At 42.3% G+C, this 19,099-nt stretch overlaps 1 protein-coding gene across 16 annotated transcripts in view; it reads left to right on the top strand.

Moving 5' to 3' along the window:
* The window catches only part of fryl (furry homolog, like), a 182,873-nt gene that overhangs the window by 38,646 nt on the left and 125,128 nt on the right, over positions 1 to 19,099 (top strand). For 7 of the 16 annotated variants that reach the window (XM_084307775.1, XM_084307772.1, XM_084307764.1 and 4 more), the window contains exon 2: positions 598 to 648. The exons of 5 other annotated variants lie outside the window; for them this stretch is intronic. In XM_084307775.1, the coding sequence (XP_084163901.1) occupies positions 598 to 648 (51 nt within the window). Of the gene's footprint in view, positions 1 to 597; positions 649 to 10,931; positions 11,224 to 19,099 lie in introns of those variants that run through there. 4 more of the 16 variants (XM_084307768.1, XM_084307767.1, XM_084307766.1 and 1 more) reach the window with 2 other exon arrangements.

The raw sequence follows: 19,099 nt of genomic DNA, 5'->3' as shown, positions 1-19,099 counted from the left end.
TCGTCTGACTGGGCCAGTGTAGGGATGGGCGTGAGTAATCGATCGATTACTCGTCGTAGCTATGAATTTCTTTTTCGAAATTAAATTTTTTTATGAAAAAAATAAACGTTAAAAAAAAATTTATACATATCTTTTCACATGTATGTGTAAGATTATAACTGTTTGTTTCCTTAAACATATATACGTGAAGTTAAAAAAAATCCCTTTTCGAGTAATACACGCTCAATCGAGTATAGCATGCGATCAATCTATCTGGCTTTTTCTTTTAAATGCCCATCCCTACTACAGTGTACCGTGTGTGCATTGCTGCTCTGCTGAATAGCTACAGTGATATTCTGACATTCATATTGCAGCACGACACTGAGGCGGCTCTATTCAGGTTAGATTGGACAAAGTTGCGGAGTCCCACAAAAAAAAATAAAGGTACGGTGGGTAGTCATGTTTGGGTGCACCTTCCCCTCTCCGCCTCAGGGCTTTCCTGTACGGGGATAGTGGGGGGTCCAGATGAACACATCCCCCTCCCTCCACAAAGAATGGCTCTGAATCAAGTATGAATAAAACAATACCCCCCCTCCCCCCTTCTTTCTTTTCAACTAGGACACATCCGCCTTATTAGAAAACTGTCCTTTGCAGATGATGCCGGCGCTGGTGAGTTAATGTAATGAAGGAAGTTATGTGTGGTGTGGTGTTAACTTGAACAGGGATGCCCGGAGACCGGGTTATTGAGTGCACTGGGCCTTTTTCTTTCTTTTTTTTACCGAAATTGTCGTCATTTGTCACCCGGTTCCTCCAGGAGTCGTTGGCACTCCCTTCTCTTGTTAAGACTGGCAGTGCTTTGACTTGGCTTTTAAGGTGGCGCTGCGCTATTCTTTCTGCCATTTGTCACCCCGGGCACACAATGACAACGGCGCCATTGTTGGATGTGCAACCGATTTTGACGGACAGGTTTGATTAGGGGAAGTGTTTGGTTAAAGGGTGCTGCACATTTCCAGTTTGTTATTAGGGCAGGGCTCAACCTTAAATGACCCCCCGTCAACCTGGGGCCAATTAAAAAGATAAATAAATTAGAAAATTCAGGAGTGATACAATTTTCTTAATATGGAGCGAGTCGAAGTGATATGATTTGATGCGATGCAATCTGATACCGTTCTTAACATTTGTTTAATGTGTCTAGACATTCACTTTCCAATTTACCATTGATGACGAACTCAAAAGTCAGTGTAGACAAACAATGACTGTAAACGGTGTGCAGTATGGTTCAATTCAGTACACGGATGATAACGGTAATAACAGTGTGTAGTACCAGCAGTTAGGGCTGAGCCCAAACGTTCAAACCTTTGTTCGTTACGTTGGCATTCGAATTCTAAATCAACATTTGAATCTTAATTTTTTTTATAAATAATTCCTATTAATTCTGTTTAAACCAATGCGGTTTTTCTTCACAGTTGCATATAAAGATTAGGCTACACTAATATTATAGTATTAAAAGAAACTGATTAGTTATATTCATTAACACTTTCCGTGCCAGCAGGGGGTGCCAGAAATAGGCGCTTGAGTGCAATGGAGGGCGATCATATTTGCGAACGCATAAACTATATCTTAAATTATGGCTATGTGTCTTAATACGCCCTTCGCTTATCAATGACTTGTTTGCAGTCAACATTGTCGAAACGGATTGTTTTTTAATCTGTTAATTTCCGTTTTATACCATTTTGAAAAACGCTTGTTTTTTTAAACTTTAAGAAAAAAAAAGATTCTGCAGGAATCGTGCTTTCTGGAATACACAACACGTTGTAATTTTTCTGCCTATTTATGAATCGTTTTCAAATAAACGCTAGATTATCGATAGTATATGTGTACTTATGCACGCTATTAGAAGCGGGCTGAAAAATCGATTATCTTATTTCCTGATCAGCACACACACACTCACAGCCACACACACACACATATGGGACACGCTGATATATAGGTGAAAATAGCTCTGATTATCCCAAGACTGGTCAAATAGATTCCTTACCTCAGATCAGATGTTCTCCAAAAAGATTATTCCAATTCCTGATCGCCGGTCGGTTGGCACTCAGCGCATGGCATGAACTAACGAGATTTCTCGTGGCTGGCACTCAAAGTGTTAAAGAAAGTTGATTTAATTGATTTAGTTGGGCTGGGGCTTCTCCCTGGGCTGGGTCTGGGGCTGGAAAGTTGATTTAATAAAAAAAAAAATACAAATTTAATCACTTTATTCAAATTGAGGATTTAGTTTGAGGATAGTAAAAAAAAATTAAATTATAAAAAATATATATATATATATATATATTATTTTTTTTATAAAAACGAAGGTTCGAACGTTTGTTCGAAAAACCCTGACTAAGTTCGAATCCCAAAAATAGGGTTCCGGGACAGCCTTACCCGCAGTCACAGAATACAGCTAGTGATAGCAATACAATCAAAAGCAGACTGTTAGCAACCTGTTACGCAGCCGCTATAATAATTTATTTTGTGTTGAGTAAGTGGCAGAGTGTGTTTGTTGGGGCGTTACCCGGGCTGCAGGTTCAGCTGACACACTTGTGAATATCCTCTCAGCGTCATGGCCGCTCAGGAATGGCAAATGGTAATTTAATTTAATTTCAAACCTTTATTTAAACTCGAAAGGCACTCTGAGGTTCCCCTAATTTAGTCACGCCGTTGAGTGTACATACTCAAATGAGCAACAACAAAAAAGCATATCAAATCACATGGCATATCAAATCACAACAGTAAGACAACAAGGCGAGGCAAAAAGCAAGGATAACGAATCAATTAAAACACTTGACTGACAAGGTTTGAGATCAAGTTTTAAAGACTGTTTGAGTTCATTCCATGAGCTAGGGGCATCAATCATAGCAAAATGCTGATTTCCCCCCCGTTCCGAGCAAACTCATGGAGGTTTGTGTACCGTTTCGCAAAGTCATTGTTAAACGCCTTCTTATCTCCGTAATGAGTGCGGTGTGTTCATCAGATGCCTCAGTTCTTTAGAAGTCTTTATTTGATGGGGCTCCATTAAGATTGTGGGATGCTCGGCCTCACACATGATAGTGGTCACAACTTGAAGTTGAACTTTGTTCTTTTCTTTGATATACAACTTTGGCACGTTTGTCAGTGAAATGTTGTCTACCTGGTGTCTTGGTTTTAACATATTTGCCATGTTATGAAAGCCTCAACTACTGAATTTCCCCAAGGGGATCAATAAATGGATATCTTATCTTACATTGTGAGGTCGTAGTCGAGTCCTTAGCAATGACATGGGCTAATGGATGCCTCACCTCGCTGAGCTGTGGCTAAGTTGTGCTGGAGAAAGTGTTTTTTGTCTTGTGTATTCTTGCTCATGCTTGCTGTAGCATTAGCACCACAGACTCCTTGCATACATTGGTTTTACCGTGCAGGCCAGACTTCTGTCAAATTGTCCTTTTCCTCCTTATAACATCGAAATGTTTTTAACCTTTATTTAACTAGGATTTTTGATTTGACTAAACTGCGTCTTGGAGTTGTTGAACTTGTTCTCACTCTGTACTGAACACCGCTGACCCTTATGATCTTCCGTACACAGGCGGAGGAGGTACTTCTCTCAAATGCTATTGCTCCAAAATACATCAAAGTGTAGACTAGAATGGATATTCCCCCAGAGAATGAGTACACAAACATGCTCGTCTGGCTCTTAGCAGCCAAGGAGTGGTCACTTAAGTGCGCTGAAGGCCACGTTAGTAGAATCGGTCAGGTCATGGTACATTTAGATCGATCCAGGGTACCACCTATCCATGTAGTCACAAATGTAACCTTACAAGCGGTTACCAATTCGTGTCGGTGAATCTTTAGACCATAGTTACCAGTTTTACGTTGGACTCTTTGATAACAAAAGGTTACCGTTTGTTTGCTTGCTAGCAGCCAACATTAGCATGATAAAATTAGCTGCCGGTAACGTTGATGCCAAGTAAAGATTTGGTATGCCTTCCAGCTTCCACAGATAACGCTAGCTGTGCATTAGAAAATTCCCACTCAAGTTGTGGCATTAATGAGACGGATATGTTAATAGCGATTTCTCAGTTTTTTCTAAGGCTGAGACCACTTATCGATTTATCGATAACTGCGTGAAATCGACTGTTTGTCACGTGCACTCACTAGTTTTTGCAATGCTGTAGTTGTCCCAGTGCTGAGCGTGCTGCCAGTAGCGATCAGGAAGATACCGTAATAATAATAATAAAAACAAATAATAATAAAAAACTAAATTATAATTATAAAAAAATCTATATTTATCGATTATTTTGTCCCGATTTATCGATTCTTCCAAATGGCATATCGTCTCAGCCTTAGTTTCTTCAGTCCACTGATTTCTGTCCTGATCTAGCCAGATTAGGGATGGGCATTTTACAAAAAAAATCCAGATTGATTGATCGCATGATGTACTCGAGTAGTGATCGATTACTCGTGGAGGAAAACGCTGTACAAAATAAACGTCTTTTCCTGTGTTTTAGATTTTGCTCTTTTATTTTGAAACCCCCCGACCGGAAGTATTGTTGGAACCTATCTATGAGCGGACAACTTGTGTCGGCCGGTTCTGTGTTCTGTGTTTCTAACGCGATTGTTGGTGAACAACTAACTTTAGGTTAGTTTTAACGTTAGCTAACCGTTAGATGCAGTTACAGGCAATTGATGAGGAGGAAGCGCTGCTGATTTTAATCGGCAGCGCATCAAAGCCTGTATATAATAGAATTGCCCTGTGGTGTGTAGGCATGACGGTGCAGCTCGAAACTACCTGTTGTATTAAATTAATTGATGTTTAACTTGTTCCTGTGTCCAGTCCTTTTGACTAGCCCCACCCGTTCATTGTAAACAATGATGCATGTAATTGTATAACGTTATTGTGTGTTGTAGCTAGTGATGCACCGATGTGAAAATTGTGGCCGATACCGATAACCGATATTAATATTGCTGTTCTGGCCGATACCGATATTTACCGATGTCGATATCTCTGTATAGAAAACACTTTTTTATGATAATCAAATTAAGAGCTATTTTCCAAAACGCATAATTTTTTTTACTTTTGTAACTTATTTTCAGAAATGACTGATATTTTGAAACTATTTAAGGCCAAAACATGTAAAAAGAAGAAAAAAAAGATAATTTTTTTTTTTTTTTTTTTTATATAATATCGGCCCCATCTTGATATCGGACCGATACCGATGTGTAAAAAAACGGCCATATCGGCCGATATTATATCGGCGGCCGATATATCGTGCATCACTAGTTGTAGCTATGTTATACATTCTGAATGGCATTAACGTTAGTTGGGTACTGTCATTGTATTTCGTTGGTTAGCTATTTAGCTAATGTTGATAGCATTGAATAGCATCAACGCTAGCTGGCTACAACGAATTCTCACAAGCTGGCATCGTAAAAAAGGGCGTCCTAGTAAATAATTAAGATTTTTCTCATAGCCGTGAGTAATCGATTGATTGCCCCCTAAGCCAGATAATGCATAATTTTGTAAACTGAAATTTCTACCTGAAGCCATGAAAGTTTAGGGCTGTGTGATTGCCTAGTCTGATTTAGATTTTGTAACGCCAGAACTCTGTCGGAGGCGCAGACTGATGATGTGGCCTGGTGGCTGTGTGGTTCTAACGGCTCAGTGATTGATGATGGACCTTCCCAGGGAATACTCACTTAGCATCTCTCTCTCTCTCTCTCTCTCTCTCTCTCACTCTCTCTCTCTCTCACTCTCACTCTCACTCTCACTCTCACTCTCACTCTCACTCTCACTCTCACTCTCACTCTCACTCTCACTCTCACTCTCACTCTCACTCTCACTCTCACTCTCACTCACTCTCACGATGTCTGCTGCCCAAATCCACACCCCCCCTCTCACATATTCTGGATTATGATTATTTCAAACCAGATAAAGAGATAAATGCAAATACTGTACACTATCTGCACTTGTTAACCAGATGCCTATTACTACTGTACCACATAGTAGTGCCTCCTGTGCTGTTCTCAACACTGTTCTCTCAGCTGTGTTTCTGTGATCTCTGATTGCACATCAACAAGCCATAGCTTTCTTATCAGTCTTGATATCATAACATACATTCAATATTGTATCATTATTGTCATAATTAGTATTGCTGTTCTTATTTAACCTGAACAATGATGATAATGTAGAAAAGCATTGATTTTAAATTGGGTCCACATTCATTTTGGGACGACTTGGCTAGTCGGTTAGTTAAGAGCCCTGATTCAGGTGTGTTTTTGTGACGGAGCAGGCGTGTGTGCTGGTGGGATTGGCTTCTAATGCAGGGCTCTACGCTAACCTTTTTCACTAGGGGCACAGGTGCTCCTAAATGAAAAAAGTTAGGAGCACACAAAGAAATTTAGGAGCACCCAAAAATATTTAGGAGCACAGTGAAAATATTTTAAATAAATGTATATTTGTACAGTACTGTGCGTGCATGTGTGTAAATTAGCTCTTGCTACAACCCTGCATGTTTACATTTTGTACTTGATGATCATTAACATGTACTGTCCCTATCAAATAAACTAACAAATCAAACTACTGCTACAAAAGTAACAGTCACTTAACTTTAGCTTTTGCCCCTTTTATGCATACAATGCCTATGTTTTGGCTGTGTTGCTCCTCTAGAGAAATAATGCTTTCAGGATTGCCTATTGAAATACTGTACACCTCCAGTACAGAAACATTGTTTATGAGTTTGCGTGTCAGGTAGACCATTGATTGACAGTCGAGTCTGCCAATTACGTCACACCGCTTGCACTCCGGCCGTCCGGCGCTGCAGCTGGACCCTATTGCCCACCTCTGCTGTTCATAACGCTAGCCAAGTTAGCTGTACACACATACACAGTGGGCCAGTTACTTTGGTGTAGGGGTGTAACGATGCATCGATCCTAAGGGGAAAATTCAACTGCATCGATTTGAAAATGTTAGAATCGATTATCGCAATTTGAATGTGTACACAGTGTTATGTTGTTATCATGTCCGTTACAGTCAACACAACGGCATACGCTACTGCATCAACGTTATGATTAGCAAAGCAAGGCATTCGTTTTGTTGCATTAACGTTATATTGCTATCGATAAATCTAGGTGTTCTAAAATATATTGCTATTGGTAAGACTAGAAGTTACATGTCTCGGGAAACTCTCGCATATCGCAATGGTGGCGTTTCAGGAAGTAAACAAGCCAAATGAGAGCTTCCGATTGGTCATTTGCTTTCTTTCTCATGAAACCAGTCACGTCACTCTACTGTGATTGGACCGTTGGCTTGAGTGCAATGTGGGACTTGTAGTTTTTTAACGATCTCGCGGCGGAGAAAAAAAAAGACGAGCGGCTATAATCTGTACTCGCACAGCGTGCGCCTAATTGATTTTTACGGTTCGCACACACATATTTTTAGGGGCATATGCGAGCAATTTGGTCGCACTGTAGAGCCCTGTAATGAAGGATGTCAATTGTATGTCTCACTTTGCTTGTGAATTGTTCACAGGATGTGTGTGTGTGTACTCTGTCCAGACAGGCTGGACCGTCTTATTCATCAGGCTTTCTTAAATAGTTATTAGCTAGTGCTGTTGTACCGTCTGGAGGCCACTCAGGCCAGTGAAAGAAACCCTCTAATGGAGCAGCCTGGCGCAGACTGTGCACTTAGTGGGAGAACAATATCATAGCTGGGGAGACGAACGCTATGAATCACCCTTAATGCTCCAGCTAGCTCACCCGTTGCATGCTGCACCAAAAGCCGGCTCCTTTTTAGACATGGTTTTGTGATGAGGAATGGAGCAGCCCCTCCGTATCTTGTGTTAATTAGCTTGAATAATTCTAATTTAGCCGGCGTGCTCCTCCTGTACCGCTTCTCGGTTCCATGGAGACGGTATGCTGCCGCTGACCTCCAGTGACTCTCTCCTGAAAATGACTCAGCTCTTAGCATTTGCTAGGCAAATTCTCTGCAAAGTGGCCTCACTCCTCCTCGGCCTTGTGGAGTGGATGAGACGGGCAATCCCAGTGTGTATGTGAGGGTGGGTGGTGGTAGTTGCCGCTCGTGAAAAATCTGTCACTTATCAAAGGTGGCTTTCGTTACTACTCTCATCCACCATGATGCTCCCACGCGGCAGTACTCCCTCCCTGGCCGTGGGCCCTGCTGCTGATTCTCCCAGAACCACCCATATACCCATGGCCCAGGTGTGCTCATGTGTTGTCTATATTTCCTTTATTTCTTCTAAATATTACTGGGGCGGTTAGTGTGAGATCTCTGGCTCTCGGCTCCGGGGAGGGAGTGGAAGCGGGAGAGGTAGGTTGCAGAGAGAGCGCTGCCGCTGCTGCAGACTCAGAGGTCTGTGATGGATCTAATGACGTGTCCTGTCCTCTGCAGCCCAGGCCTCACTAGGGAGGTCAGGGATTGAATTACAGCTCCTATCGATTGTTGTTGTCGTCGTCGTCGTCGTCGTCGTCGTCGTCCCCCCCCCCCCCCCCCCCCCCCTACACACACTTTGTGTGCGGAGAGGCCAGGACAGGAAATGCATCCTCCACTCTGTGGCCTCCTGGGAGGAGCGGCTCCCCAATAATGTCTGCAGTCAGAATGGCTGGCTGTCGATCAATCATCATTCCCACTTTGTGAATGGAGCTTCTTCTAGTAACTTGCGCCGCCCCTTCGTTTTAAGTTATTGGATCACCAAGTGCCTCCTTTTCCTGGAAGTCCAGTTTAAAAAAAAAATTATTATGTTTATTTGATGTCTTACTCCTGCCATCCGTTCTGCAGGACAGGTGCCGCTCTCTCAGGTGTTCACCTGAGATGCCATCCTGGTTGTTGATTTATCGTTCCAGCGCATTCCTCCAAGGAATCCAGCTGGTTTACACTAAACACGAATCTGGGAGCTGCGTGTGTGTGTGTGTTTGTATGTGTATAACAGGTGTTGATATTGCTAATATTTTGTCCGTGTGACCTCTCCTCCCCTGTCCTTGTTGTTGTTTTTGTAAATCGAGTGCACATTAGGTTCCGCCTCCCAGTCTTTATTAGTTAGAAGGCTGTCATTTTCAGCGGCGCCAGGCGGCAGAGTTACAAAGCAGCCGTTTGTGTGTCGAGTGTTTGTTTACAGTGAGCTCCGCTTGGTTTTGCATAACGTGCATGTGTGTTGTTGTGAAGGATGGTCATGTGACTGAGAGAGAGAGAGATGAGAGGACAAAGGGAGCGTTTGTTAGCGGGCGTCTTTATATCTGTTCTCTGAATATTTTGTTACAAACTTAATCCTGCGCTCGACCACAGTTGATGTCATGTGGATCTGTCTCTGGGGGAGGAAAGAACACAGTCAATACGAGTTCAGAGATACAGATGGAACACGCACACACAGAGCTGTTTGTTCTAAGGGTGTGTGCGTGTCTGTGTGTGTACAGTACGTCAGTGTGATTCTCTGTCTTTGTGTCTGGTGGGCAGAAGCTATGATGTCATCGTTATGACTCTGATGGGTGTGTCTTGCAGGGCTGGGAAATTATTTATTTTATTTTCAATTTATGATTTTTTTCGGCTTCCCAACGATTATGAAAACAAGATAATGGACTGTTAGCCAAGTCACGTGTTTGAGCCAGATCATGTTTTTTAGTCGGGTCATGTGCCTTTTGATGTTTTTCAGTTGAATTATATTTGAAAGGAAATCCACTGTTAAGATATGCATTTTCTTTTCTCCTCAATGAATGCACGTTTCCAAAGTCGATGAGTAATCGTGTTAAAATCGTCATCATGCTCTATATTGACCAAAATAACCGTGATTTAAGATTTTTGCCATATTCAAGCAGCTCTAGTGTGTTGCGGGTATGTTGACCCCAACAGATTAGGTACCAACATCCTTATGGTGCCATGCTCAGCCATAATGCCCCCCCCCCCACGCTTTCCTCAGGTCAAATATCCTCACATGAACCTTCTCTTTGTTTTGTACCACAGCTATATAATATGACATCATTTTAATGGTGTGTGTGTGTGTGTGTGGGGGGGGTGCAAATGTATTTTTAGGAGTATCGTTTCCTGTTGAATGAGGTCTGACTGGGAGTGGTCCTCCTGCTGGGATGTGTTGTATGCCCCCCACCTCCTCCACCCAGTTTGCTCTCCACCCAGTTTGTTCTCCTCCTCCGCTGTTCTTCTCTGTCTTTCCTAACCTCACACTGCGGGGTTGGGCATGACGCATCGTCAGCGTTGCCGTGGAGCTTAACAGGAAGTGTAGTTTTGATAGGCCAGGTAGAGAGATGCCTCAGCATCTAGTTCTAGTCTGAACCACAGCCAGGGAAACACTCGCAGCATTTTGATGACATCACCCCCCCCCCCCCCCCCCCCCCCGCCGGTGCCCCCACCTCTTGCTGTTGGAAGAATCTCTCTCTTTTTCACTCTCATTCTTATTCTCTTCTTTCACTCTCTCTCACCCAAGTTCTCTCTCTCTCTCTCTCTCTCTCTCTCTCTCTCTCTCTCTCTCTCTCTCTCTCTCTCTCTCTCTCTCTCTCTCTCTCTCGGAGCAGAGTGAACAAGAGCTAGTTAGAAAGGGGAGGGGCTGTCTGCGAGCGAATGGAGAGGGAGAGAGCTTGACGGGGGCAGAATAGCTGACGGTGCTACCGGGCTACGAGGACTCTGCACACACACAACGGGAAGAGGAGAGAGGGAATATCGCTGGGTTATTGTTGAAGAATTCTTCCGCGTGCCGCTCCTCTGCCGCTCCTCCTCCCAGTAGGAGCAAAAGTTTTCCTGCCGCGTTCACGTTCGTACCGGACCCCCCCCCCCCTCTGCGCCGGGTCGGAATGAGGCACTCTGTGGATTGGCTGGTGAGCAGCAGGCTCCGCAGCGCACTACCCTTGTAAAAGAGCCAGCCAGGCCACGTCCTCTGCCCCCTCCTGTCCTCCCCCGGGGCGGCTCGTCTCTCCTCTGAACCAGGCAGCGGCACACAGGGATGCCAGCCCTGACCAGCGCCTGCGGAGGGTAGAACTTGGCTCCGGAGTCTCTGTGTGTGTGTGCACCAGTGTATATGCGGTATAGGAGGCGGAGAGTGTGTATGATTTTTGTAAAGGACGATAACGGGACAGCGGGCCTGTGAAATTATTAGTGCCTTTTTTTTAGTCGAGCCCCAACCCAGAGTGGCGTCATGCTGAGCCTGCAGGATTCGGTCTTCTTTGAGATCAGCATCAAGTCTCTGCTGAAGTCCTGGAGTGGCAGCTGTGAGTACCCTGCCAGGCCGGCACACACACGATGTTGACATACCACACACACACACGTCACACACACACTGACAACACGCTTATCTAGCGCACACAGCCGGCAGCCCCCGGCCCGCTCGCTCCCTCGCATGCCACCCATGCATGGAGGTTCCCTATCTCCATCCTGGTGGCACAATAAAGTGCTCATTAGGGCTGACTGATCTGTTTGGTCCAGGTGTAGCCAGCCTCGCTTTGATGCGCATGCAGGTAGCGCCACTGTGTATTTGTCTGTCTCCTCCTCCTCCTCCTCCTCCTCCTCCTCCTCCTCCTCCTTACCTTTCTACTGGCTGCTCTTTGTCCCACAGGGTATGTTTAGTCTGACGAGCACGTAGAGATACAGACACTGATTTCCACGCAGACAGGAAGTACTCTCTCCGTTTCTCTGAAGGCGCCGGCCACTCAGACCTTTCTCCCGCTGTCGTTCTGTTTACGTCTCATCTTATCACTCGTTATCTTTCTCTTTTATCACTTGTTTCACCCTCTAATTCACTTTCTACCCCCCTCACATACACACACGCGCACACACACACACACACACACACACACAGGACCACTCTTCTTACACACACTCACTCACTCTCTCTCTCCTTCTCTCTTTCATACTCTTCTCTCCCATCCTCTGGGAAGGCTAATGTTCCTCTGTTATTGATCTGTCTTCTGGTAGCCTTCCATTATTAGCCTCCCATACAGTCCATATCACATCAGAGAGCAGGCCTGCTGCCTCCTCCCTCCCATTGACCTCACTCAGTGACTGAGACGGCCCTGGAGATAATCGCATAATGCAATGAAGGAGATGATAACTCCCTTCTTCAGTGTGACGTCACGATTAGTAATTTTTTTACGATTCTGTTTTTTTTTCACAACAACAACATTTGAAAGCACAGACAGCGTAGCTGCTAGTTAACTGGTAGCCTGCATTACTTCTCCAGACACTGTGGCCACGGTCAGTCAGAGATGAGAAACAGCACTATTTCTTAGAATCCTCTTTGCCCTCCCTGTCGGATTATATAAACAATGAGACTGCCACAAATCCATCATGCACGTCATCTATGTTGTATTGTGTGTCCAGGTCAGATCCAGCGCAAAGGAAGCCTTTCCAAAAAAATACTTGCTTCGTCATCAAAAATAACACTTCATTGGTTAGCGAGGCTCTTCTTCACCCTCAACCCACACCCACAACACCTAAACAGGAAGTGACAGGGTTTATTGGAAATGTCTTGTGAGAATCAGGCTACCATTTGTTTCAGCAATGGTCTCATTTGTTTACTGGAATTATACCAGGGTGTCACAACCAGTGTTAATTTCGTCAGCAATTTTTTATTTGGGTTTTAGTCTTGGTCATGTCTCAAATGCTCTTTTTTGTTTGAATCATATTTAGTCAACTTTATCTATTTTTCGTGTCAAGTTTTAGTCAACTACAGGTCTGAGCATTTTGCTTTTAGTCTTTTTTGTTTAGTTTCAATTTAGTCTTTTTTGTTTAGTCTCGCCACTCAGTTACAGCCTCATAAGTTGGCGTCAGCTTTTTCTTAACAAAAAAAGCTAACGTTAGTGCTAGCTGGTTAAAAAAAGCTAACGTTAGTGCTAGCTGGTTAGACGTATGTAAGCCACGGCACTGTGTTGGGGATAAGGGTTCTGCACGGACAATTATGTTTAACTTTCCAGTCTGCAAACTAGTTCCTGTTAGGTAGCAAGTAAACAGTGTTGATGTTGAATAAACATTTAGCGTTGTCTTTCGACACCCCACCTCCGACTTTTATTCTTCGGCGCTACACTGTTAACACTTTCAGTGCCCATCACGTCATATGATTATTAGCGTTTATTAGCGATCTGAATTCATATTTCATCAACCGAGTCTCCCGTTGGTACACCAGCCCCACCAGCAGCTCAGAATGGAAAAAAACGCCCCCTATCGTCTATCCCTGAGTAACTGCACATCAGTCGCTTAGACTGACCTGGGATCAGTGATATGTAGAGGTGGAGCCAGCTGGCTCCCTGAGCTGGCAAGCCGTCTGATGAACATGGAAGTCATCGCGGGACCGGAATCAGCCTGGAATATATATTCACAGTAGCCAATCGATAGTAGACGGTACTGATCGATTTTTGGAATGGCGATCAGGAATTGGAATGATCTTTTTGGAGAACATCTGATCTGAGGTAAGGAATCTATTTTACCAGTCTTGGGATAATCAGAGTTGTATTCGCTGAGATATCAACGTGTCCCCTATGTGTGATGTGTGCGCGATCGCTGATGAGGAACTAAGAGAATCGATTTTCAGCTTGCGGCCCCAGCGTGCATACGTACACATATACTATCGATAATCTAGCGTTTATTTGAAAACTATTCATAAATAGGCCGAAAAATGACAGTTTTTTGTTTATTCTATAGAATATTCCAGTTAAACGTCTTTTATCATGGAATCTTTTTATTTTCCTTAAACGAGGGCTTTTCAAAATGCTATAAAACTAAAATGAACCGATAAAAAAACAATCCGCTTCGACAATGTTGACTGGAAAACGAGTCATTGATAAGCGACGGGCAGATTAGACTCATTCAAATTCATCCAAGTGCTTGCGCTGCACTCATAGGAAACGGAAATGCTGCAATAATAATAACAACATGAATTATGTTATTTTGTCTAGTCTTAAAGAGATTTCGGCAAGATTCTATTTCGTAAACTACATTTTGTGTCGTCGTTTTTAGTCAACGACATTGCATGAATCATTTAGTCACGTTAGATTACATTAACATGACGTCTCGTCAGGGGAAAAAGCTTTGACGACCATATATAGTCATCATTTTCGTTGACTAAATTAACACTGGTCACAACCAATCCAAAGATACCCTATCCTTTTTACATAATTTGAAAATGTAAATGACATCAATGATGTGTTGATCTTTACAAACCAAGACTCGATAGTCTTAACAATGGCATAGCTGTTGGTGCTGATTTTTTTTTTTAAATCAAATCGTGACCGTAAAATCGAATGGTGGATTTGGAGAACCGTGACACCCCTATTAGTCATGATTGATACTACTATATCCTTCTGATTTCCCTGTTTACCATAACATTTGTACAATATGGACAAAGTAGAAGCCATTTCAATGTGAAAGTTGCAAAAGTGTATGCCTTTTTAATTTATATAGGTATAGTGTACCGTAAACACATTATTCCCAAATGTGCTAAATACATTCTACAAACTGCTCTTAACTCATTGACTTCTTTACTAAATCGCGCCAGCGTTATTGACAATTTTAGCGATGTTTGTAGACCCATCATGTGTTCTGTATTATAGCTATGGAGACAATAGTATGGCTCATTTGACAGGCATTGTTCATAGTCCATTACTGACTAAGTAGTTCATTTCTACACAGTGTAGTTTGTTACATGCTAAACATCGCCCCATTTCCAAAATAATCCAGTCTTTTTCCATAGATTGCGAGATATTACACATTATATGCAATAAGCCCAAATTGTTCTGGTTGATCGCCTGAAGCTCCAAATACTCCCAAATCAAAGGTATATACCATGTACATGTGTGTCTTTACAAAATCATCAAGTTTTAACTAAAAACTGTGATCGTTACCAAAAGCAAGTTTTACGTCCAGTAAACGATGACACTGTGATCGGTACAGAAGCATGTTTTACGTAAAAAAGAAATACCAACAGGTTACCTAAGATAGATCTTACCTCAGTCAGAAAATACTTCTGACTCCCAAATGAATAAATCCCAGTCGATCCCATGGCGATCGCAATTACTCGTGTATATTGGGCATGGCTACCATACGGGAAATAATAGCTCTGAGGTAGGGCTGCACGATTTTGGGAAATCTAATTGCGATTTTTCTGACGGATATTGCGATTGCGATTACATTTGCGATTATAATTTTTTTAAGCAGCCCCACAGAGGTTTATTGTAAAATGCGGCTTGCATCTGGCCTACACGGTGGGTCTGTTTGGGACACAGAGTCTGAAAATGGTTCTTTTTACCTGGGAATCGATACGGGTACCCAACGGTACCTTTTTTTCTGTACTTTACTCTCCCTCTCTGAAGTAAACTTCACAACACACAATCTAAAACCCCTTACCTCCCTCTCCCAAACTGTTCCTACAACAATTTTTTTTATGTTGCATGATCATGTATATTTATTTTGTATTATAATTTTGTTTGTTTAAATATCAACATTATCTGGCAATCCTCAGTAAATACTATCAAACTCCTCTGATGTCAGACCAGATATGAGACACATGCACACACACACAGAAAAGGAGAATGGCTTAAATTATTTTAGAATACTTCAGCTAATGAAGTTAAATGTTTATTATCATCAACTATCCAGTTCGTTTTTATAGTGCAATATTTTTCTACTTTTCTACATTAATTGAACCAGTAGAGGGAGAGATGCCCCCCCCCCCCCCCAGAGCCCCGCTCCCCCCCACCCTTTCCTTACTCAGCTCAGATGTTTTCTGTCTTGAGCAGGGTTAGCTAGGAACAGCTTTCTCAAGCTTCGCACCTTGGGCATGGAATGGGCTACAGGACCATTATCCACTTAGGCAAAGTAAAATATATTGTTGGTTTCCTGTTGGTTGTCAGTTTGGCCATGGGTAGGTAGGGAATTTATTTAATTTTTTTATTTTATTCTTTCCCACGGCGACTATGGATAGGGAATTTCTTTATTTAATTAAAATGTTCACAACAACATGGATGCATGTACTCTGCCAGCATGTTTAATATCCATAATACTAAATGTTTGACTAAGATTTCTATGAAACTTTATTAAAAAAAAAGAAATCGAATCTCTTTTTATTTTTTTATATAATTTTTTTTTTTAAACTCATAAAATATATTGGGGCACACCTAAATCGGCAGGGTCGGTCGGCAACCGGAAACCAACTATTAATTTTTTTAGGCCTTAGACACCCCGGTCTCTCTTGGTGAATTTAAATCTGTATTACATAACTTCCTACAAGAAGAATGTTGCTGCTTTCTGTAGTCGGGTCCCAACTGCAAAATTACTGTATTACCCTGTATTATACACTTTTACTATCATGTAGACTATTCTGCTTTGTGTTTTTGTGTTTACATGTGATTTATTGTATATTGTATACGTGCACATTTATTATGTTCTTGTGTGATGTATTGCACATTTTATTGCTGTGTGATGTATTGCAAATGTTATTGCTGTCATCTTGGCCAGGTCTCCCTTGCAAAGGAGATCTTGTATCTCAATGGGACTTCCTGGTTAAAAAAAATAATAATAATAAATTTAATTGCAGGCTTGGCGATTTGATAATTGCATCATTCCAAATCGCGATTTCGATTAAAAAAACTATTAATCGTGCAGCACTACTCTGAGGCACCAAATATTCCACTGATTGCTATGTTGTGATCCACTCCTAGGCGGAAACAGCCGGAGTGGATCACAAGACAAGTGATATCCTCAGTTCCCAGTTCAAAGGGTAGTAGGGTACTGCCACCTGGTGAGATTATCTGAGAAATCTCGGGTTTTCGCGTTCAACCTCATGACTTTTCTCGGGTATGGCGCAGAAAGAGTTAACACGCGCATGACTGTTCATAATATTGGTCCGTGTCTCGTCAAACTCTTGAGCAATACCCTCATATACTGTAAGTTCCAGTTCCTTATAAAACCTGCACCATACTTACTTGAATACTCATAGTATATTGTGGCTTTCCAAACCTGTTTCATTGCAACTTATTTGTTGAAATCCAGATTACATCTGACATCTCTGGATTTTCATGTCCGTTATAACATTCAGACACACCCTTGTGAATTTGAAAGATTCAGTACAATAAAAATCATGTTTTCAAAGTATGTTGACCCAAAATGTTAGAACTGTTGTTGTTGTTGTGAAAAGGGGCATGACTCATCGTCAGCGTTACTGCGAGTACACCTCTTTGATCTCTATGCCCTTGGATATCAAACTATTTCTATCCAATGTGTAGAAGGAAGATATTACATAACGTTAGCCTCACACGATAATTGCCTAAGTAATTTTTCAAGATTTTTGGAAAAGAAAAAACACATTTTCCAGCAAATGTGTAAGATTTATATTTTGAAAATAAGTTCCACAAGGTGTATCAAGTTTGCAAAATTACAAAAACACAACAACCATTGCGTAACAAAATAAGGTGACTTTTAAACAAAATATGTCGTGACTTAGGCATTTTTTCCTCTTAAATACATGCATGTCATAGTACACTAGGCAGTTGTTTTTCTTGCCTAAGTCATGCGATCGCCGTCTGTGTATGTAACGTTAAAATGCACAAGTCACACGAGTGAGTTAGACAGATGGGGATTTTTGAACCTAACAAGTGTGCTGATTGGCTGAGGACATAGGCACTAAGCCAGGGCGATGCAGCAGTGTGAGGAAAGTACAGTTAGGCAGAAATCACAATTTGGCAAAAAAGATGATTTAGGCAATTATCGTATGAGGCTAATGATAATGCACTCTGGTTACTCTGATTGGCCCATCAGTCACATCTAGCTGCATGGTGTAAGAACAACACTATGTCCTTAACAATCAAGGATGTATAGCGTCTAGTAAACAGAGCCATGCCCTCTCAAGGATGTATAGCGTCTAGTGAACAGAGCCATGCCCTCTCAAGGATGTATAGCGTCTAGTGAACAGAGCCATGCCCTCTCAAGGATGTATAGCGTCTAGTGAACAGCGCCATGCCCTCTCAAGGATGTATAGGGTCTAGTGAACAGAGCCATGCCCTCTCGGATGTATAGTGTCTCCAGTGAACAGAGAGCCATGCCCTCTCAGCCTACTGAGAGTTGGCTGTGCTCAGAGAGGGTGACCCTAAAACACAAATCAAACCAGAGAAGTTCTGTCTGTGACCGGCAATGGGTATATCCCCGAACGTCCCAGATTCTCAATCCACCCTTTGACCACGCTCTTCGTCCGAGCCGTTGAGGAGTAGTTAATGTTTTTAGTTTTATGAGAATATCGCCACCATCAGCAAAAGTTTACTCAGAACTTCACAGGCCTCCTTGCTATTGTAAGGCAAACATTTGTCAGGTTTGGTGGAAATCGGCCGGTGCGTTTTCAAGTAACGAATAATTTCCTGTTTACCATGCACCTTTACGAAATTTGATTGGCTGAGACGGTCATATGGTTTGGCTTATCAATTATCTAAATGAGACATTTGAATATGTTACTCCCTAGATTCCACAGCAAGCTTAGGCAAATTATGTGAACAGACTAGGGAGTAGGGAAAGATAATGTTTTTTCCAATAATTCAAGATGGCAGAAATTCCAATATGGCCGAGTGGCGGACGTCATAGGTCCTTAGGGCAAAGTTGTTGTGCATGAGTAGACACATCTCTGGATACCAGTTTCATGACTGTGTAACTAACGGATCAGGAGATAAACCCATTAGAAAATTTTAAGTTCAGCCTGATTGTGGCACAAGAGTAAATGTCATGGGGTCACCCAAATCAATAGGAGTCTTCATGTAGGGGTCATTTCTGTGCACAGCAAATGAAAAGGATTTTAACTAAAGGTATTGGAGATAGACTAATTCTAAAATGGAAAGTTTGACCTGATGGGTGATGGTGGAGTTAGTACCCATTAGTGTATTGGAGATTAGGGGTGTAACAGTACACGTATCCGTACTGAACCATTTCAGTACTGGACCTTTGGTTCAGTACGCACTGTGTACCGAACACATGCAACGGTACGTTAACCACCAACGGAAAGCGCATGCAGAACTTTTCTTTTGTGTGCAGAATTTAATTCAAAACTCCCAAGTTCACCCCTTCCCAAAATATAACTTGCGCAAATGGCCGGATGTTCGTTCAGCCCACGCACAA

This window comes from Notolepis coatsorum (genome assembly GCF_963971535.1).
Source record: "Notolepis coatsorum genome assembly, chromosome: 2".
Taxonomy (NCBI): domain Eukaryota; kingdom Metazoa; phylum Chordata; class Actinopteri; order Aulopiformes; family Paralepididae; genus Notolepis; species Notolepis coatsorum.
This window is presented reverse-complemented; position numbering and strand designations above follow the sequence as displayed.